This window comes from Megalops cyprinoides, chromosome 8 (genome assembly GCF_013368585.1).
Source record: "Megalops cyprinoides isolate fMegCyp1 chromosome 8, fMegCyp1.pri, whole genome shotgun sequence".
NCBI classification, from domain to species: domain Eukaryota; kingdom Metazoa; phylum Chordata; class Actinopteri; order Elopiformes; family Megalopidae; genus Megalops; species Megalops cyprinoides.
The window spans coordinates 19883466-19907229 of record NC_050590.1 but is presented as its reverse complement, the minus strand read 5'-3'; the positions used below and the strand labels follow the sequence as shown (position 1 = coordinate 19907229).

Below are 23764 nucleotides of genomic sequence, written 5' to 3'. Positions count from 1 at the left end.
GAGTTGCACGATAATTGCCCTCATTATATTATTTTCTGTGTATGTTTTACTTGTTAAATACTGTTGTGTATAAATGTATTCAGTATTTTAAGAATAAACATATACTTGTTGTAAAAGGCTTCATTCCAATAGTACCTCTGTGATCTGTTTGCCAGAGGCATTTGATAGAATCCATGCTCCGGCAACCTACATCTTTTATACAGTTTGTGTTTGCAATGAATAATGAACTGACATTAGCATGGCCACAAGGTCTGCCAACTTCTTTTTGAAAAGACCATGAGACAAAACACGATTGGTTATGTAGCCTTTTTTTGTCTGACTGTGGAAACATGGCCCAAATTAGCTGGTACATCAAGGATGATTAAATGTTATTGAAAATCTGAAAATTTGAAGGGGTGGGCTCATTGTTATTTCAGTTAGCACAATACCTCTGCCTTATTTTCTGTGAAAAATTGCAACAAATATGTACACTGAAAGGATATGAAAACAATTTAAGTGGCACCGCTCATAGTTTTAGGAGAATGCACAACAGAGGGGAATTGTTTGGGTTTATATGCCATACATTTATAAATCAATTGTATAAACACCACTGACTTGGTCTGTGGCTAATACATCCAAATAAGCACTTTGCCTGTGTTTCAGATAGGCCTGCCTATTCACTTTTCCCTAAAAACTCCAAATTCGATTCAAACTCAGAGTGGATCCTATATTATTGTGACTGCTAGAAAATATAAATAATCCTTAAATAGATAAAGACCTAGGTCGCCTGAACACAACACAGCACAACACAATGGTACCTTACCCATATATCAGTTAATCATACCCCATCACTCTAGCTAATTGTCAGAATATTCTGTTATTAATCAAACCTTACGTTAAATGTTAGCATTCAAAGGCATCATAAGTAAAAGCTGAAAAATGTCCTCCACTGCATTGCAATTTGCTTTAATTTACTGCCTGTCTGAATTAACCATGCTAAACGAGCTTGCTATGCAATTTCCTGTTGATTTCCAATAACCCCCTACTAACCATTTGAATTGCAGTAGTTTTGTAGTTTAGATGAAAGACGATTGCCTTTACACCTTTTGAAAATGGCCAGCTCAGCGTATGAGATTTCCAGCGCCCGACACAAACTTCAAAGATATGGTAAGTGGTTAATTCAGTGTAAGACCTAGGATATATATTCACCTTGATTGAGCATCCATCTGAAATTTTAAATAACTGATCTGTTTTAGGTTGAGAGTTGCTGAATATATGGGAAGTGACCACACTTTTTTTCACCAGTGTATAGAGATTGTAATCATTTTAAAATAATTTATATTTAACTTATTTCACATTGAACACATGACTTTTTATTGTTGCATGAAACAGAACAGACTTTATCAAAGCCAACCTCAAGATGATGGATAATATAGACTGCATGACTGAAGCTGATGTTGGGTACAGTGTAGTGATGACAGAGGTACACAGCTTATTTGTGATGTTGGACTTACTTGAATAGGTGCTTCACAGTACCCAAAAAATAACATTCATTTTGGGTGCTTGGTGCAAGATCATTTAAATGAGTATAACTCTTAAAATAGGTTGATCTCAAATCAGTCTGATCTTTCTTTGTTTACCTTTTGGCAAAAATGAGCTATACAGAAGTTCAGAATCAGCTTTAGGCTTAATGACACCTCTTACCTGCGCTGGTTGGTGTTCATATCGTTTGGTTTATATAGTGAAGTTAATTTTGCTTTAAGGTGAATGGAACAAATTATTCAGTCTCAACTTGTTTAAGCCAGAAACTGAAAATAGTAGAACAGAAAGTTAGCTATGTATCTGCCACTGGGCCCTATGACAAAGTTCAGTACAACAGACTTATTTAGGTAGTGCTTTGTAGTCTATGTCACCAGTGATCATGGTTGAATGTAGGTAGGGACATTGGCTACACCATGACATAGCCTAAAAATCTCCAGCAATTCTCATAGGAACAGCCAAATAATTAGTCAGGTCTAATAATGTAACTCCAGCTTTATCAACTGGTCATAATTTGTCACTCAAACCAAAATAATCTTAAAATCGTCAAGGCAGCTTTGTTAAACATTCACACATCTCAAAAATCCCTCCAGTATTACTGTAACTATGTTCAAGGTAAGAAAATGCTTAATTGTTAAGACTTGGCCACCCAATGACAATGTAAGCAGTGGATTTATACACAAAGTTAAAAATAATTTCTTTTCTGTTTATCAGTCAATATTATTGTAGAGGTGTTCCATTTAATGGAATTACTAGGATATTATCACAGGACCAAAAGCTTGTTACAGTCATACAGGGTTAAAAGGAAGCTTTAGTTGGCTTTCTGCAGCTACAGTGCTTTGCAGTTATCTCAAAAGTGATGGTTTTGTGCCTGCTGTTTAAAAGCTGATGGAAATTATGGTGATTTGCCTGTCCTTACGTGAATTCCACTGCCTGAAGTATTGACCCATGGTCGATCCCATTAAAATGCAAATCTCTCCAAACTTAAATGTGTCTGAAATAAATGTGGTTCAATAAATGATTTTTCCTTAACTTTGCTGTGCCAAGAATATTGGGTGACTATACTGGTGACAGGTTCGATTATTCTGAATTTCTGCTGCTATCCTTCATTTGTAATCATGCTCTGTACGAAGGGCTTTCTGTGATGTTTGCTTTGATGAAGGCGATCTGGAAAAAAGGGCTTGGTGTGACTGCATGCTTTGTTGTCTACTGTTATTGATCTGCAATTTTATTCATTCTTGAGTGACAGCATCATTTGCCTGTAGTTTTCCACTGCAAACAGAAGAGGAAAACAGCATTTTTGATAGTGTATTTTGATACTGTGTCAGGCCTTTTTAATCTGTCATTCTCATTTGAACAACACACAAAGTAGTTTTACATTATGCAGTCTTCATGTATTTGTATACAGTGCCTTGCAAAGTAGTACAGACCTTTAACCAATTCTCATATTTTACTGAATTACAAATGATACATTGAATTTTCTTTCTGTGATATTTAGAAAGACTGAAATCATGTTTTTTAACATGATATTAGTTTTATGTTAAAAAATATTTAAGAAAAATGAAAAAATAAAAAACTGAAGTATGCTGTTTGCATAAGTATTCAACCCTGGTGCCCTGGAAGATTACACAGATTAAAACAAACTGCCCTAACGCGGACATACCTGCTTTATGATTGGTCTCTACCTGTGAACTATTAAAGTAACTCCCACTTTCTGGATAAAAACTCCACACTGTTTAAGGCTGTGAATCTTAAGGAAAGGTGTACAAATAAAGACTAAAGAGCATTCTGTGGAAGTTAGAAATAAAGTAATACTAATGCATAAATAAGGAAAAGGGTTTAAAAAATCCAAGTGTTTGGGTATCCCAGTGAACACTGTTGGATCAATAATCACGACGTAGAATCTGCATCACACCACCCAAGCATTGCCTAGAAAAAGCCATCCCTCAAAACTCAGCATCCAAGCAAGAAGGAGACTTGTGAGAGAAGCCACAGAGAGGCTAACAATCACAGGAGCTACAGAGTTCAGTGACTGAGAGTAGTGTAAAAGCGTGCCAATCAACAGTATCAACAGCTCTGCATAAAACCTGCCTCTGTACAAACAGAGCAAAATACACGGGAAAAACTGCAAGAATTATGCTTCAGTCTGATAAAAACTGTGGCTTGAGAGAAAGTTCACCTTTCAGCAACACAGTGATCCTTAGCACAAGGCCAAAGCAACATTGGAGGGCTCAAGAACAAAAAGATGAATGCCCTACAGTAGCCCAGTCAAAGTCCTGATCTCAATCCCATTGAGAATGTGTGGCGCTTTTTGAAAATTGGGGTCCATAAGCTTCATCCGTTCAACCTGAACAACCTGAAGCAAATATGCCAAGAATGGGCAAAAATTACTCACAATCAATGTGTTAAGCTGGTAGATACTTACCCCAAAGGACTTAAAGCTAATGTTGCAGCAATAGGTGACTCTGCTAAATGTTAATGTTTGGAGGTTGAACACTTATGCATACTGCATATTTCAGTTTTGTATTTTTCTTACAAATATTTTCTAACATAAAACCAATGTCAATTAATGTTATTAATGTTGGACTCCCTGTTGTCATAAAAAGATACTGAATTTTTAGACATACCAAAACAGTGAAAATGCATTGGTTTATGTTAGCAACAAGAATGACTGATGAATGTTACAGGTTTATTGATTAGTATGTTTTAATTTTAAGTTTAGTAGTAGCTTTGTTGTGAAAATGTCCAATAGTTGCAATGTGTAATGTTCTACAACTATCTTCTAATAGTATGTAAAGTGTAGTAAGTGAACCCTCAAGCCAAAATGTTTTTGCACTTCATTTGTCTGCTTCACAAACCAGCAGTGGAACCATACACAAAAAACCCAGAATGGATCAAAATGCAGCTTATTTGACTCCCTCAGTGAAATCACAATAGAGAGAAATTAATTGTTTTAATGTGTTAATTTCTTCTCCAGGCTCAATCTATGAGCCCCTCAAGCTCTCCATCCTCCATCGTGAAGATGAGCCCCTGTGGGAGAAACTGGACCGGTACTACAATGCAGGTAAGATGTTCACTTTGGAAGGAGCATGTCATACCATCCCTGCTATATGTGCTGACTGTTGTATATTAAGTCTGCATCTGGACCTAATCATGCCATAAATAGCTTTCTCCATTGGCAGCATGCAGAACATCTAGCTATACTCGCTATGAAAGCTAACATATTTGCAAATAGAATAATTTTTTTATCCATTACTTCATTATGCATAAGGTTTAGATTCAGTCAGATTAAAAGAACATATTGCAGGCCATTAAAGCATACTCATTTGTAAATAGCATTCATTCATGGTACATTATAGGTATTGGGGTCTCTGGAAAAATCTTTAAAATATTATTTGTCCCTTGCAATTGCCACTAAAAATGTATTTTAATCCTTAAAGCCCATCCAAATTCACATCCCTTCTTCTCGGTTGAATTGCTCACGAAGTATTCATCACTAACAATGCTAGTTGCTTGTCTATTCGATGAAGTGTTGGCGAGAAAAATAATTTTGAATTTACATCAAATTTAAATTACAATCTGCATACAACTCTGCATCCATCTCCACACCCATTACTCTTGTTTGAATTACTCATGAACTTGTCATTGCATAGATATGGAACACATATCACAAGAAAGAGCAGAACCAGAGATTTGTAATGATGCTAGTCACATATTTGTACATACCGAAGTAATCACGTTATGAAAACAGATCAAACTTCAGCAAAGTAATATCTTTTCTATTTTTTTCACCCATTTTAACACTCCTACTTCTCGGTTGAAGAAGTCACAAAGTCCCTATCGCTTCATAACGTATTGCATATCAAAATAAACAGGAGAACTATCAGCTAACAGCTATTCAGCTGGCCCCTAAAGAAGTTACCTGGGCAGAGGAGTCCTGGTGCATCCCTCACCACATGGTTCAGCATAACGGCAAGAATCGCCTTCTGGAGGGGTGCTACTCTGCTTCCGTGAGCACACGGTAGCTAGCCAGGCTCTTTGGCGTCGCGGTCAAAGTCGCATGGTTGGTACCCTGTAGACCCAGGTTCAAGGCCGGGTGGGGGTGACTGCTCTCGCCCTTCGCTACAGGGCCACATGTCTTTGTCTTTGTTTGTGCACCACCCTCACCTCTCACAGGCACTTTGTTTACGACTCAGTTGAAACCTGCCCAAACCGGTCCTGCTGCTCCCCTTATCAGCAGGAGCCCCGCAGGTAACCCGAGGCACAGGCACACCCCCAAGGACGGTGCCCAGGTCACCATTTGCCCTCTGACCTGTCTGTATCCTTTGGCCACCAATAAGAACCAAACAGGGCCAAGGATACGGGATAATATAAAGTAGTGGTGACCAGGCAGAGTGGGAAAAATGCCCTTGTGTGTCTTATCCAACCCAGGATAGACTCCACAGACACATCACCACGTGTCCACCATTGCCTCCAGGACGTTTTGCTGTGCGTAGGGGTTGTGGTCGTACACTCTCCACTACCATGCTGAGAAAAATTCCTCAAGACAGATTCAAAAATGGGGAATATGCTGGCAAAAACAGCTGTGCTGCTGTTGTACAAGTTAACATTTATGATTTAAACAGGATAGCCATTGGTGCCATTCTTGCATTGAAATGCTTTCTTTACAAGTGTATTTTTTGTGTTCTGGTTTGGATGGTATTTAAAGAGCTAATCAAACTCGTTTGGTTTTGGGTGCGCAAAATAATTCATGGCAGGCTCAGTATGGCGAATCCCCTTTGGCCTAGCTCCGTTAGCTCTGCTAGCTCCGTTAACACTGTTACTACATGCAGTATCACCTGCGAGGTTGTCATGTCACTCATCCTCAGCAGTGGCCTCCTCTTCTTTCCCCTGCTCTCCACTGGTCTGACTGCATCCAGACTCTTTCCTCCTCCTCTTCATTTGGCGCCGGTGGACTGTTAATGTTATCACTGCAGCCTGAAACATTTCACTGCAAAACATATAACTGCAACTTAAAACATTTTGCAGCATCAGCCTCAAGATTTTTTTTCTTTTTCTCTCTGACCTTTTCTGCTCCACCTTTTCTCTTTTTGGGACCTTTATCCATTTGTATTTTTGATTGCTATCTAATCTTCATAATAGCCTCTTTCTGTCTTGATTTGATTATTTCCCACCCGACCTCTGACATTACATGGATGGACGAATCCACTTTAAGGGGTGGGGGAAGGGGACGATGGTAGCACTTTCTGCAACTGCCTTACAGTACAAGATGGTCCCCGACTTACGATGGCTCGACTTACGATTTTTTCACAAAAGCGATAGTAGAAACCGTACTTCAAATTTTGAATTTTGATCTTTTCCCAGGCTAGTGATATGTGGTGCGAGACTCTTGTGATGCTGGGCAGATCGCGATGCGCAAGGGCAACAAAGGCTATCCCGTCTGGTCCGAACCAACAGAAGGTCTACTGTGGCACAAGTCACAGCAAATTTTAATGATGGTTATGGGAGGAATGTGTCACAACATACAGTGCATCGCACCCTGCTGCGTATGGGGCTGCATAGCCGCAGACTGGTCACAGTGCCCATGATGACCCCTGTCCACCGTCAAAAGTGCCTACAATGGGCATGCGAGCGTCAGAACTGGACCTTGGAGCAGTGGTAGAAGGTCGCCTAGTCTGATGAGTCCCGTTTTCTTTTAGATCATGTGGATGGCCGTGTATGTGTGCGCCATTTACCCGGGGAACTGATGTCACCGGGATGCACTGTGGGAAGACGACAAGCCGGTGGAGGGAGTGTGATGCTCTGGCCAATGTTCTGTTGGGAAACCCTGGGTCCGGCCATTCATGTAGACGTCAATTTGACACGTGCCACCTACCTAAACATTGTTGCAGACCAGGTACACCCCTTCATGGCAATGGTATTCCCTGACGGCAGTGGCCTCTTTCAGCAGGATAATGTGCCCTGCCACACTGCACACATTATTCGGGAATGGTTTGAGGAACATGATGAAGTGTACAAGGTGTTGCCCTGGCCTCCAAATTCTCCAGATCTCAATCCGATTGAGCATCTGTGGGATGTGCTGGACCGACAAGTCTGATCCACGGTGGCTCCACCTTGCACTTGGAGGATCTGCTGCGAATGTTCTGGTGCCAGATACCACAGGACACCTTCAGGGGTCTTGTAGAGTCCATGCCTAGGCGGGTTGGCACACGGAGGACCAACTAGCACAATAACGTCTCCACCGCTACCTCCTCCATTTTTGGTGGCTATTATGGGAAATGACAGGTGTCACTACTTCGCTTGTGATGGGTCAGCTGTCAAAAAAGCGCTTGACATAGGGTGTTTTTTTCTGAGAAGGTGAACTTTTTTCAACTGAAAAAAAAAAAAACACCCTGAGCTGCAGAAAAAAAAATGCCAGCGGCGGTCTTTAAAAAAAAAACGCTCAGGATGTTTTTGAAAACACTGTCTACTCCACAGGATTATTATGTAAAACAGACGCTGACAGCTTCAAAAAAGACGCTCCGTGTGAGAACAGCCTTACAGTGTGTTTTAACCAAACATGACGTGAAATTTCGCTTCACTTTCCTCGCGCGGGTTTGATCGCTTGCCTGAAAAATGAACAAGTGAATTTTGCGCCACGTCACAGCAAGCATTTTTGATTACACCAACATTGCTAGCAAGTTTGCTAGACACAATAGAAAACAGCTATCTTGCGTTGGTAGCTAGCTAGTTAATTAGCATATATAAATACCGCACACAAGCAGTTTGTCATTTCTCTCATTTTTAAGAAGTAATGTTCCTCTAAAGTTTCAAAGTTAACATCAACACAGTGATGGGTCCAGGTTTTGAAACTTCAGCTAATGGACAATACCAGTCAGCCTGAGATTTCTGGAAAGGGGCCGTGGCTTCTAGCCCTACTTGAAGGTGGTTGGCTTTCGCACGTTTCGGTTGACTGACCATCAGAGCATAAAAAAGTTATGCACGTAACATGAGTGGTTAAAACTAGACTCGGATTGCAATGCGCAACGAACTTAATGTCCTGTACCGAACGGTACGGTACAAATACGTGTACTGTAACACCCCTATTAAATAGAATAATAATTTCGTGATTTACATGTGTTATAGTGTTAATTGTGAAATGAAAAATGAGTTTTGTTACATTAGAAGTGTAATGAGAGCTGCAGCGGATTGGGGTTGGGGTTGGGGTTGGGGTTGGTTGGGGAGGGGGGGGTCCGCGGTTCTGTCTTCCGGAACCACGACACAAGACCGTGGACGTTTGTATCGCGTATATATGAGTGTGTATGTACATGTGTATGTGTGTGTGTGTGTGTCTGTGTGTGTAAAGTTTAAGTCACATATTACATTTGGCTTCAATGGCAGTTTGACTGAACCTGTAAAAAAAAAAGAGCAGTATGAGCTTTGCAGTTTACTGGAGGGTAAAATGGTATTTTTTCAGTCATGGAATAAATTTGTAAATTAACAATTTAGATGCGTCCGTTTCTGCAGTACTTTATCCAGTTATTATTAGTAGTTTTTTACTGTCAGTATATTGGCTTTAGTCAGTAATACATCCTACTGTCTCAAGTACCCCTCTCAATTTGACTTCCAAAAGCAAAAACATTATTTTGTGTTTTGAATATGCCCACTTGATTTTCTCCATCAGCCACCTGCTAGACTGAGAAATGTTAATGAAATTGTAAGAAGTAACGTATAGCAATTGACATGCTCTTAATGTTACATACTGTATGTTGTATCAATAAATGTTGTCATTATGGTTAGCCACACTACTGTATGCTATTATTGAAACATTTGTACTTAAGCAGTACATTGATATGCAATACTGTAATTGTAGTACAGAATACCAGTAAAATGTAAAAAAAAAAAAATTCTTATAGTTGTGAAAACCTGTTAATTTCACGCTTTTTTCTGCATAGGAGAAACGAATCTGTCAATCAGCATGTTATGCATACATACATATATATAATACATATAGTGCCTCTTATAGCTTCAAAAGACTATAATTTGAACATTCAAAAGGCATCCTGCCTGGCAACTTTCCCTTCTGAATCCATTGATGAAACTGAAGAATGAATTTACTGTTACAAGAACAGATTAGCACATCTTTTTAGGTATGTGTGCATTTGACCTTATAAAGTATTTTTTTTCTGTCTCAGATACAGCAATCTTATTTTCTCAGTCTTAAGGTTAACATGAAACTCTCTGGGGGAAAGTTACAAGTTTTGCAAGCAGTTTTGTACTGTCTAGAGCATTCTCTTCTCTACTGAATGAATTCAGTTCAATGCACTGCACATACTTTTTTTTTCAGAATTTGTTCTGAGGAACTCTCAAAGACACGTTACAGGTTACTGAGGTTGAAATGAGAATACTAAAAGGAAAGCTCTGACAAGAAGAAGAAACCTGGGTGATGTCAGAAATGGCAGTTGGATTCATACTTGCATAACTAGAAAATGAAAATCATAAGTACAGTAATCTTTAACCTAAGCCATTGTTCTACAGCTGTAGGGACTCCATGTAAACTGAACTCAACTTTCGCATTACCCTCTTTCACTTCTGAGTGTTGATGCAGGCACTTAATAATAATTAATAGAGATAAGTATTTATAGTACCTTATAGCTTACCACTTTTTCGGAGGCCTCTTTGGAAATAGTGATGGCATCAGTATACACTTTTTTGCTATGGCAAAGTCTGAAGAACATTGTTTATGCAATCATTTTTTACAAAGCTGAATAGTTAATAAATTGATATTCAGATTTTCATTCCAGCAAAATTTATTCTCCAATGCAATGCTCAACATAAGTGAAAGTATAATTCAAAGTTCAAACACTGTGTATTTGATAGATATCTAATAACAATAACCTCATTGTCAATCTTTGTGAACTCTTAAGATGTTTTAGTCTATAATCAAGAGAAACTGAAATAGACATGAAATTGTCATTTAAGTGTTTCACTGAAAATGCAAAATGACTACTCATTCACTTATCTCCACCCTACGATCAAACAACATGCATTTCCTTGTTACACACACCTTTATAAAAAAGTTTGTTTGATTTTTGAATGTGTTGAAGGTTCTGTTAGTTTTGCTGTTTTGTTATTGTTGATTCTTTGAATAATTGAATAATTAAGTGAGTATTAGAATGAATATTCAAAGACTTACAAAATGAAATTAATCATCCAGTCAAAGGACATTATCTGGTAAACATATTTCTGGATATTTGATAACTTTCCATGGCCCGTATTTGCATAATGCATGGGACATTAATCATGTCTTTTAATGTACATTGGGACTTGTCGCTGTCATCATTCATAAAAATTTGGTTCCATATACCACAACACTCTGCAAGTCAGATAATAAGAATGAAAGAATAGCTCTAACTTTATAACACACCCTTTTTAATCTTCTGACAAAGTGATATACCGCTGGACTCGAACCTTATTTATCTAGAAAAGGTCAAATTGCCTCAGGTTTTACTTTTGCAGGGAAAATGTGCTAAACATTAAGAAAGCATGAAAATATCATACTAGGACTGAGCAATTTTCAGACAGTAGTGATCTGTTCATCTCCAAGGCTTTAAATTAAGGTTGTACTGTAATTCTGAACAATTTGGGATCAGGTAAGGTGTGGTTTTAGAGCATATGTTGTCCTCACAGTGAGTAGTAAGGCATAGATCATGATAATGCATACTTTTGCATCTGGAGTAGTGGTCATTTGAAATGCTTAGGCTGATGAAGTAACACTTGGTGAGTCAGATCTCTTAAGTGCATTGTTGTGGCATCAGTGGCACAACTGTGATCTATAGCATTACACAAACTGTGAGAATGTGAATGCAGGGGTATTCCTTAGGTCAGACCATTAGGAAGAGCACAGAGGGTTTTTTCTTGGGATATTTGTGGTTCTTCCTTTGTTGTTTATGTGATGATTCTGACATGCTTCACTGAATTAAATTTTTACCTGCCGATTGCAGTAGATGCAACAGGCTTTCTGTCTGTCCCCTGCCTGTGAGAGATTAAGGATGGGGAAAAAACACACAGTGTTTTAATGAAATGTTTAGCAAAGCCATATTTTTGTTGGACACTTGTAAAATTGCCTGTGCTGAGAAACATACTGATCTTGTCTTTGGTATTAGCAATTCATTGAGAAGGTTATTATAATGATCTATGATGAGAAGGAGCCTCAGGTTTTAACTGTAGACTATTATGAAGTTGTGTGAGCAGTATGGTATTTATAGTATATGATCTTATTTATTTATTTATTTTTGCAAAACAGTTATCTATTACAAGGAGTATCCACCATACATGTGTATGCCTGTGATGAAGAATTAGGCTTAGGAAGCTACTTTCTCAGATAATGTTTATTCTGTTCCTGGCTACTTAGATGCATATTTGTAATTTTTTGTTTGCACCATAATTGAGTGATGCTATTAGTATCACTTATCATATGCTTTTTAATCAGTGAATATTGGAACAGATATCACAGTAAGCTTTTTCATGTGTTATGAAATATTGCCATTGGCACAAAATATGACACAGATGTTGATGAGTGTATTAATATTCAGCGTATTTCTCCACCCACTCCCTTGTTGTACACATGCGCTTTTGTAACTTTGAATTGACAAAGACTTTCTCCAACAAATGATCACACAAAAGAAATGTCCCTTTCATTTGTGGCGACTTAATGTGGTGAAGAAAATGGACTGCACTATCCAGGCTGATTATGCATCATTAATGGAGCTGAGGTAGAGGGAGAGGGATTGGTGCAGTATGAGATAAATCACCACTCCTCCCTCCACTGAGTATGAGTTATTAAAGTAGGTGTTGGAAATAGCATTTGGTCAGTCTGAAGTCCTCTAAAGGTGAAGGTGTAGTGATACTGGAGAATGATGATACGATTTCAGTATCAGAAATGATGTTTGTGTTTCTTGGAAGTAATTTGACCTGGCAAAAGTTATAACCATCTTTGCATGGTCAATCATATTGTCTATTTTCTTAGCCAGGTTGTTCATTTCTCATTTCCACATAGATATAAGATGCATGAATGATGTTGGTTGTTTAGTAGCTTTTGAAATTTAATATTAAAGGGTTTATGTGAACAAGCACTTTATGCATTACTTTTTTATTCCACATGTATCTGTTTAAGAGAGTCTTTTGTTTATGTTTGTTCTGCTTTTGGAGGCCTCTAGGATATTCAGATTTTCAGCTTTTTCCTATCTGAGTCAGTCTTTCCTGTATGTCCTCTCTCATTATAAGTGTAATCTCCTCACTCTCTCTTTCTTTCTTTGCAGTGAAGTCAACCATCCTTAATTTCCAGAGCCCCACAACTGGCCTGTTCCCAGTGAGGACATGCTCAGATTGCAAAGAGGCCAAAGTACGGGACTCTCTGTACTGTGCAGCCAGTGCCTGGGCTCTGTCCCTGGCCTACAGGTCAGCCTCACATCCCATTAAGTATGAATGAGCTCTCAGTTTACCATGGCATTGCACTATAATGTCTCTCTGTGAGTTTGTCATGCCTTATACTAAATATACACACATATCTACAAATGTCTCTCTCCCTCCGTCACATCTGGGTCATGAACTTGGCCATACAAGTAGTATTATTTTCTATCAATGTAAGTGACTCAAACTACTCTGTAAAACTTGATCCCAGCTTAGCCTCCCTGGTTTGCCATCTGAAATACATGCCACAGAACATATTGCTTTTCTCATGAATAGTTACAGTAGCCAGCTTGGGTATGAATCCTTCACAATATAAAATGACGATACAGAATCACTTCTTTCTTGAATATGCCTGATCAAATTTCCCTTTAAATGTATATATGAATATTACATTATGTTTGAATAAATACATTTTAACACTGATTGTCAGTAGCATTAATTGGTGGGCAGCAAACACAGTTCCAGTTTAGAGAGAATAAAAATGCAGTGGTGTAGTAGAACAGAGGAGTCTACAATCACTCATGATTTGCTTCTATTACTATTGTCAGAAGAATTTAATTAGGAGGATTTCAAAATGACAGCTGAGGCCAAGTACATCACTTATCCTCTATGTACATTAATCAAGAAATGTGGATACATTGGAGCAGATATTCTCATCTGTGTGCTCCAATGGGCATAGTGTATAAATGGAATGCTCCATTCAGCAGAGTTTATTTTAGAAGTAATGTCTGGAGTTTTCCTGTTTCCTAACACATAACAAAACATTAAAGGCATCCAACAAAAGGTAAAGATGGAATTATGATTTCTTAAGATTTCTCACTGGTGATTGTTGGCTTCTGTTTTCTTGATTAACTGCATTCGGTGCTCCCTGGCATTACGATTAATTATTTCCACTCATTTCCTGGCAGTGTGACTCATTAATCCTGTAATGAAGCTCTTTTTCTGCATGTCTCTCACATCTCCCTGGTTGCTCTGCTTTGTGATGTTTTCAAGGGCACTTGATTTTGATAAATCCTTAGCATTGTTATAGGTGCATGACACACCATGAATTTGTTCAGATTGCCTTGGCAGAAACTGAATAGCACTTTCAAAATAAAGTGATAACTGAAAGCAATACAGCATGAAAGTAGATTTTACATCTACAGGAAATATGAAGATAAAAAATCACCAGGGGTCATCCTTTGAGAAAATAACCATGTGTCCAGATAAACAGATTCCCTGGGATTCAGTCTTAAGTATTAATCTTTCTTCTTCAGAAAAAGTTGGTTTTACATTCATATTAAATTACAAGATACAGCTAACCACAAACTGCTGTAGGTACCCTTTAAGTACTGATAGGCTTAACCCAACAATTTAACACTTAGCCCAACTTCTACTTTCTAGACCATTATTTAAACTATAAACTGTTCCATAGCCTAATATGGCTTGCTGTATTCTTTTCTGCCTGTTCTGTGATGTGTGTAGACGCATTGATGATGACATGGGGCGCACTCACGAGCTGGAGCACTCAGCCATCAAGTGCATGAGAGGGATACTGTACTGCTACATGCGCCAGTCTGACAAGGTGAGGGCCTGTCTGTGTCAGGTCTGTGTTTGAGGGCATGCTGTTGCTGAATGCGTCAGTATGACAATACAGAGTCCTCCTCAAAGACACAGTTAAGAGCTCCTGTCAAATACATTCCCTTTTATTAATCCTATTTGTTTGTGTAACAGATACCCTTGCCATGTAATGCTCAACATTCTGTAAGGCATTTCATGCTATCAAGTACAGTAGTACTGTCTATGCATACTCATAAAATTCACATCTAGAATGCTTTTCGTCACACTGTTGTCCATCCCGATCATATCCACCAGTGCCATTTTCAACATTCAAAGGAAACAAAGAAATTATTATTGTGTACAGAATTAATAAGAAAAATAATCTGACTCACTGAAATGAGTTGGAGGATGATTTGGTTCAGCATAATTTGAATAAAGAAATTGAATTCTCTCTGTTGCCTTTATTTGGGGCCAAGTCAGTTACAGTTTTGTGAATAAATTGTTTGCAGACCTTTTGTTTCATGGGCAAGTTAGGAAGTGGAAATAAACCATGTGTGAAAAGATGACATGTGTGTAAATGTTAGAGATCAAGTAATTAAATCTTAGGACATTGCATCACAATTTTTGGGCTTCTTTTTCCTTTGAACTGACTATTTCCACTTTCTTACAAGCATAGCATTTACTTTAATGAATATATTTCCTTTCATAAATATTTCATAGAATTTTCATGAATTTGTTCATCACCATTCATGAACATTTTTGATTATATAATTACATGAACCTTGAAAGTATTGTATTTATGTAATATTATTTGGGTGAGGACTGTGAAGAAAAATGGAATGCGTAAAATCACTGGAATATTTGATTTTCAGTGAAGCATTTTTTTTGGTTTTTCTGTGGTATGTAGAGGTTGTGAGTGAATTTTGTTTGTACAAACACTGAGTCATTCATTAGCTAGTGTAGTAAACAAACCAGCATCAATGGTAACCTGGCATGACTGCCAGTCCTGGCTGGACTCTTGTCCACTGAAGCCGCTCAACAGTTAGGAGTTTCGACATTATGCCAGAAAAGTTACTGTCTTTGATTTTCTCTAGTGGGTGTAACATACATGTGGGAATAATGACTGTTTTGCTAAGAAATTATATACTAATCCATTGGAGTAAACCTCTGAAATACCACCACATGTTGGGGACCATACTTTGGTTCTAAAATACTCCCATGCAACATTGCTCTTCAGCAGCACTGTTTGATTTATGTCTGTTTTACATTTGTAGTTGAACTGTGAAAATTGAATTGCACTGAGAGACTCTTTCAAGTATGCTTCTTTTTCTGTTGATGGGTGGATTTTCTGGATATGGATGTATTTTTTGTGTATTTACAGACTTCATATTGTACAATGACTGATGCCATTCTTGAAAAATGTTTTGGGTATCTTTGCTTTGTATTCTGATGAATCTGCATCCCTGAATTGTGTGTGCTCTAAGAAAATTGCATCAAGAAGAGATGGATTACTTTGTCACCCGTGAAAATATGAAAGCAGTGGTCTGGAGTCTTGTATTGCACTTGAGATCATTTATCTTTACCATCTATGTCCTGAGTCAAACCATTGTTAGAAACTACGGTAAGAGAATCATGTTGTGTCACATTGTTCTTTAATTAAGCATATTTCTTGCCTTTAAATTGATTCCATTCCATTGTTCATTTACTCATGACCTCAAGGACCTAATTTAGGGGAAAGCTTTCTTCTGTCTTAATTATAATGTGCCATTTATGCTGTTAATTACACTGCAGAGTACCCATTAGCATCTGTCTCCACTGCTAAAAATTAACAAGCCAATTTAATGTCCTCATAGTGCAAGGGGACCATAAAAAAGAAGTGACAAATGGCAGCTGAAAGGAGGGTGAACAGTGATAGCACAGTATGTACAGTGTCAGTCAGAAAAAAACAAATGTTATAACTGGCAGTTACACCCACGCTAAAATTGCCATGGGTACAGAACTCAGATCTAATCAGATATTACAGTCTCTCTCTCTCTTTTTCTTTCTCTCCCTCTCTCTCTCTCACACACATACACACACACGCACAATTGGGTATGGGTATGTTAAACACTCAATATTCTAAATCCTTTGGTGTGCCATGGGTAGGGTTTTCCAACAGTTTTTATATCCTTACAACCATTGTGAAATTACCTTTATAAATGGATGTGCTATATGTTTGACCTTGTGGCTGTCCATGACTACTGAGTGCCCAAAATGTGATCTTCACCAGCTTGAAGTTGTCTTTCCTGTTTTTTACCTTTCAGTTGGGAGATGGGTCTCTGAACTCAGTCTGTGTCGTCAGCACAGCCCCTAGTGCTCTTATTGTGTAGCTGATAGACACCATATAAGTGTGCGTGTGAATCTGGGACACAACGGTGGTTATGTTGACCTGATGAGTTACCAAGAGAGGGGTGAAAATCTAAAAATAGGTCAGTTATTTATAACACCCCCAGAGAACTGCAGGGGACTGTGTGGCACAGTTGGTGCTAACACTTGGCACAGATTTACCAGATGATGTGTTTCTCACAGTAGCCAAAAAGGCAAATTTCACAGTATGATTTGTAGACTGTTAGACCAATTTTGTTTGAAGTGATCCAAAAGCAATGTGATCAGCAAATTCAGTGTGCTCTAACATTGGACCCATAGTCTAAGACCTAGATACAGGGGGTTTATTAAATCTTGGTTCATTAATATCTTGCTTCATTGAGTTCCTGTGTGTATGCATGTGTGTGTATGTGTGTGTGTGCAAGCATACATGTGTGTTTGTGTTTTTGCACAGGTGGGGGGATGTTGATACGATTTTTTCCTCCCCTCCGCTTTGTATAAAAGAATGTCAGAAATGTTGCCTCTGTGAGCCATTTCCTATGATGAATGACATTCAAGAGCTTTATTCACTCTTTCAGGTTGAGCAGTTTAAGCAGGACCCAAATCCATCCAAATGCCTGCACTCAATATTCAACGTGCACACAGGGGATGAGGTGGTCTCCTACAATGATTATTGTCACCTGCAGGTAACCACTGTAAAAACTGACAGCCCTGTTTATAAGCAAGCAATTCGTACAGCCAGAAATGAATTGATATATTTCAATATTTAAATTATTTTTTGAGTTTTTATTAATGAGTTTTACGTTTGTCCTATTTATTTTGCAAGCCTGATTCTTGATTTTTTCATTACATTCATTGATTACTAAGATTCACACTGTGTCCACCTGAGCTGGAGGTAGGTGTATATTTTATATACTTACTATATATATACTTTGCAATAACTTAATTCCATCCAGTGAATATCTGGAAATTATGTCTGTAACATTGTGGGAGGCTTAATGCATTGTATTTTCAGTTTCCTCTAAATGTAATGAGAATTCCATGGTTGTTGTTATTAGCCAACTGCAAAGAAACAATGAAATGCATTGTTGGGATTCTTGGTTTAGCTCTGTTATTATAGTCATCCTAAACAAGCGAGCCACAGAATGCCTGATTATAAGGTGGTATTTGCTCACTGTGTAGACAATTTACAATTTTTTATTGTTATATCTTAAGCTAATAATAATATTTTAACTGAGTACCAGGTGCTGTCTGACATCCTTCTTGCCCCTCCAGTCCAGGCAGACACCACGTGAATTTTCTGATGAGTCTTTCATAAATGTACCATCCTTGACTGGTGGCTTGGATCTTCCAAATTTTAACTGGCTGAATCTCTAGTTCCGGTCTCCCCTATGCAGATTGATGCTGTCTCCCTGTTCCTGCTCTACCTGGTGGAAATGATCTGCTCTGGCCTTCAGATCATCTACAACACAGATGAGGTAATTCTAGACTATGTAGAACTATGTAGAAACTAGCAGCAACCACAGTCAAAGTAGAAGAGTATGTAACTGGGATTAATAAAGCATAAAACTATGAAATGAAAACATAAAAAGCTATAAATATCTAAACTGAAGTGGGTAGATGACTTTTCTTCTAGTAAAACTGGTGGTGGCCTTCTGGTCTGGAGAGAGTGCACCTGTAAAGTAGTCCCAACACACCCCCATTTGTTTTACGTCTGTTGGAGATTATTGTTATTTTTTAATGCTTGTCTTTGATTCCAGAATTATGTTCTTGGGGAGACTGTATGACTTAACCTGCTGGTGTTGAATAATAGCCTTTAGAAAAATTGCAAGTTCATTTGCCGGGGGTGTTTAAGATTATCTGTGAAAAAGAAGTTGTAATAGAATATTGTGTTGCCGAACAGTAACTGCAAATTTCCGTGGATGATTTGAGGGCACACAATTACTTAATTTACTGAAACAACCACTAATGAAACTATGTTTCCCCAGTGACAAATGTATTACTCATGTGGGTTTTCTGGTATAAAGATACTGGAAAAGTGGGATTAATTTGCATTTTAAAACCCTGCTTATTGGACTGCTTAACACAATTAAAGAGAATGAACATGAAATCAACAACCATTTTTTATCCTTTTATTAAAATATGGCAAAACAAATGAGCAGGAAATAGGAGTCATTATTTGTAGTTATTTCTGCCTGCCATTTCGTTATCTCATTATCCCAGCTGTGACACTTAGCCTTAGCAGAAAAGTTTCAGTGCACAGCGCCCTCCCCCCACTACCACTGTGGGTAATACATTGCCCTGGGCTCCTGGGGGGCACACTTCCCACAGTGCAGTACGCTGATGGATGTTTGTGTGCGGGTCACAGCTCTGATTGCATTTGGGGAGAGGGATAAAGGAAGAAGAGAAATCTACGAGCTGTGATGTTTTCCCTCTTGCGTCAGTGACTGTATTGTAGTCACACTCGCGATCAGATACTAGATTGAGGACAGAAAAAAATAGTTGCATCTCAGGCCTTTAGCATTCATTAAGACGTGATAAAGCTCCCAGCGTTAATAATTTACCCCAGTGGAAAATAAAAGGAGAAATATTCCCTTATCTGTAACTGTGCTTCTCACCCATCATCACTGGCCCAATTTAAGGCACTTGCAGGGCTTTAATTTTCTTCATGTTAGATTAAAATTGCTGTCAGTCATCTCTCTCCTGATGCTTTCACATTTGTTAATTTCTAGAGCACTAACACCCAGACTCAATCTAACTGCAATCCACTCTGTCCTTGAGTAATACATTTAAGCACACCCTCCTTTTTCCTAATACTTACAAACCATAGTGGATGCTGATTGTAACAGAAAATGCTTGTGTATATTTGCTGTGACAGGAATCCTACAAATGTCTTAAGGTCTGATTGAATCTGGGCCTCAGTCATTAGTATTCTGTTTGTTTGTATTTTGACATGCTTATACTGTAAAAAAAATAAATAACTGTGTGCGTGTTGATTTGCCCAAATCAAGGATGTGAATGGGACTGTGTGAAGTGAACTGTTAGACTATTTCAGGCTGATGCATAAGGAACTTAAGTAGACCAGTATTGAAATCAGGAAGTAAAAATACCAAAAACACTGACAGGGACATCTGCATAATCTTATGAGCAACATATCGGTGTATGTGTGTTCTAATCTTCCCCTTTGACAGTGTAAAACCACATGCAGTTGCAAAACTGTCCTTCTTGTTTGATGTTCGTATTGTGCTGGCAACTATGCAGGGGTAAGATAAGGCTGTAGACATATTCATGTGATATTTAGGCCTAAGTACACTCACATGAATTGCACAATACAGCATCCTTTTAAGTGAAAAAGGAGCTTGAAATAGTTTTACTTGTGTTATGGTCATAATTGCAGATAGATGCCAAGAAGGGTCTTATACCTCATTTTATTTGTTATTGTTCCCACAGTCATTTCTTTTTTTATTATTGAATTTCAGTAGTGCATTTAGGGGGGGTTTCAGTCAACTTCATGTTTTCTTTTTGACCTGATGTTTTTTCTCCTATATAAAAAGATAAAAGTTTGTTATGTAATTGTTATTAAAAATGTGGAATGGAGGTGCATATCAAGTAACACGAGCAAAGCTCTGTGTGGAAAGCAATAAAGTTTGATAAATCAGAGAGCCATTGCTTGTGATAGTTCTTAGAGGCAGGACATCACGTTACCTCAGTAACAGCTCTTTCCTCTTTATGTTTAAAGGTTTCTTTCATCCAGAACTTAGTCTTCTGTGTAGAAAGAGCTTACAGAGTCCCTGACTATGGAATGTGGGAAAGAGGAAGCAAGTACAACAACGGAAGCACTGAGCTGCATTCAAGGTGATAATGTTGAATTATCACACATTATCAAACAAGTCTGTGATAAAAAGTCCATTAAAACATGTATAGAACACACTGTTTAGGCTGAACACATACACTGAATTCTAAAACACATTTTAAATTGAATTGTTATTAATTAGACTGTTTACGGATTAGTCAATAAATCCACATGCTCAAGGGTAACACAAATCATAAGCCCCTTTCAGACATGCACTGCAACCCTGAACTTATCTAGCCATTACCCGGAGGAGCGGTATGTGAGAATGCAAATGTCCGAAACAGTTGGACTGGACATTAAACGGACTTTGCCCTGCCAGCTCCCTAGTACAAAGTCCATGTAATGTCCAGTTGAGTCCATGTGTGAACAGAGCAGGTCATTGTCCGGAGAATTCACAGCGAGCAACTGGGGGGTTTGATTACGTTTTGTATCATGCGACTGGCGCAAAATAGGAGGAATACAAACATCTGCTTCATACTCTTTTCTACTTGCCTGTATATTGCCTTCCACTCTTTCGTTGATATTGCGGATATGTCCAAATACATGTTATTTTGAGTCCAAAGATAGTTAGCTATAGCTATACTGCCAAAACCTGTCTCTTACGATGATTAATAATGTTGGTTAGTAGTTTATTATCTGGTTAGTAGCTAGCTAAGCTGTAGCTAAGTAACAGTGATAGGTATAGTGAGATGGGTGAACTGGTGGCCTAACATTACATAGCAAACAACAAAAACTTCCTTCCTGTTATAATGTATAATTAATAATAAATTATGTGTACCGCTAGCACCATTTGGATGGCTATGTGTGATATTTTTTTTTATAGGCTACCCAAAAGTACAATAGCTATGTTCACCTTATCCTCCTCTGTGCCACATTATGTGCCTGTACCACTGAAAGGTAAGACATTGTAAAGAAAAAACCTGAAAATACTTCCAACTCGCAAATACTTTTCGTGAACTCATCAATAATTTTCACTCGTGCGAATGCAAGTGGTGTCTAACTGGAAAATATCACAAGGAAATCTGGACGTTTCTAAACTTGCAATGATTTCACGCGACAATGTGACATACTACAAATGTAATCATTAACGGTCGCATACTGGCTACTACACTGAAAAATAGCATGCAGTAAACAGTATATACTTGTGTAGTACGCAGTACACAGTAAGCAGTAGGTGGTTTCGAATACAGCCACTGCGATTTCTGCAGCATACTTTTTGCGTCATGTCCTGCACGCTCTACCCAGGCGCCACCCCTCACCTAAACCAAACGGAGTATTTCCAGTAGGTGAGAACGCATCTAACACGGACAATCTCCTGTTGTGTGCTACATGTGTGAAAGGGCAAATCCGGACCTGATTCTCCAGGCATTGTCCGGAGTTCATATGTGAAAATGGGTATAGTTCGTAAGAAGTTACATTTTCAATACAATTTGAGGGCATTCAGCAAAAAGTGGTAGAACAATGAAAGTGGGAGGTTACCCTCAACCTTGTGACACTTGCGTATTTGACATCCTTGTTACACTTTTTACTTAAGATTACTATTATATAAGTGTAGGTACAACATGAAATAACTGTAACGTGCCCATGTGGGTACTATGTAATGGCATGTAAATACAGCATAGTTACATGGTGCTCACATACTGTTGGTTGTTTCACTGCAATTGCAGTGTAATAAGGGCAGTGCATTGCACCAGATGATTTGTTTTATCTGAAAGAAACATTTTATACAATTAATTTGGGTGTTGTAATCTGGTATTTAAAATTGTTCCTCTTGACATGTTCATAGTTAGGAAAAGAAGGTGTTGTTTTTATAATATGAGCATTGTAACACAGAAAGTGAAATTCTTGTTTTTGTTCTTGTCTAATTTTATATTGCAGTTCTGTTGGGCTTGCAAAAGCAGCACTTGAAGCTATCAATGGGTTCAACCTGTTTGGAAATCAGGTACTTTTTCAGTCTGATTTCATCTTCTTCCTCTCTTCTTATCTCCTTTATTTGTCAGTAGAAGCCTTGGACTTCCCTGAGCATTTCCGCTGTGGGGATTCTATGGCTGTGAGTCATCAGATGGGTTATTAATGAGGTCTTTCTGGCCTAATTTCCTGGGTGACTTTTCCTCCACTCTCCATTTGAGAACCGAGCAGGAAAAAATGCAGAGGAGGACAGAGGGCCCTCTCCACAAGGCCCTCTGCAAGTCACAGCCAATTACATTTCAGCCCACAAACCCTTGCAATATGCAAATCATCGTGGGTGGCCTGTCGATGGAAATTTTGTTGGGGGATGCATTTGTCTGGATTGATTAAACGGCCCCAAATATAAATCTATAAAAAATACATCTTATTACTAACAGAAACCAATTGGAAGTGTAATTTTTTTGCATATCAGTTTGATGTGAACTCTGCATTTTGTTGATTTGGTATTTATTATATACCAGCTTCTGGCCACAAAGATGACTATGTCAATTTGGACTCGGCAAATGAGAAAATATATAGACAGAATGCGTCCACAATGGACATGTAGTTCATATCACAATAGTTGTTTGGTAAAGAAGAATAACTAGTTTAGCATTATTAGTACAATGACAAAATGAAACTTGTTGGTTGGAATACTTGGACACATTATACTCAATTATACACAATTAAAACAATGTCATGTTAGTTAGCTATCTAATGATCTAGTGACTCGGTTGAAAGGGGCTGGGGGGGGGGGGGGGGGTACAGAATTAGATAGCAGTCTCAGGTCATCCCAGGCAATTTCATTCATTCAGGGTTAGGGTTAGGGTTATCCAAAACAGCCCTTTGAGGCCTCTGAGCTACAGGAGTGGCCTGCACTGAGAGACTTCTTCTTCTCTGTAGACTATTTGTGCAAGTGATGTGGATATCATTGTGATAGCTGCTATGTGACAGGTTTTTTTGTTATTGTATGTTTCTTATTCACACATCACAGTAACCCAGTCAAGGCACCCAGGACCATGTCCACCAGCTTTTTAATAAACCCCACTTAAAAATCGCAATTTAGAAAAGATATAAGTGTAATTAATTCAA

The 23764-nt window shown here is 38.3% G+C and overlaps 1 protein-coding gene across 5 annotated transcripts in view; it reads left to right on the top strand.

The window, feature by feature from the left end:
- Nucleotides 1–23764, top strand: part of LOC118781718 (phosphorylase b kinase regulatory subunit beta-like) — a 61362-nt gene that overhangs the window by 1984 nt on the left and 35614 nt on the right. For 4 of the 5 annotated variants that reach the window (XM_036534730.1, XM_036534727.1, XM_036534729.1 and 1 more), the window contains exons 2-8: nucleotides 4496–4582; nucleotides 12819–12957; nucleotides 14434–14533; nucleotides 17451–17558; nucleotides 18270–18350; nucleotides 20612–20727; nucleotides 22604–22667. In XM_036534730.1, coding sequence (XP_036390623.1) covers nucleotides 4496–4582; nucleotides 12819–12957; nucleotides 14434–14533; nucleotides 17451–17558; nucleotides 18270–18350; nucleotides 20612–20727; nucleotides 22604–22667 — 695 coding nt within the window. Of the gene's footprint in view, nucleotides 1–1043; nucleotides 1147–4495; nucleotides 4583–12818; nucleotides 12958–14433; nucleotides 14534–17450; nucleotides 17559–18269; nucleotides 18351–20611; nucleotides 20728–22603; nucleotides 22668–23764 lie in introns of all 5 variants that reach the window. The other variant, XM_036534728.1, reaches the window with a different exon arrangement.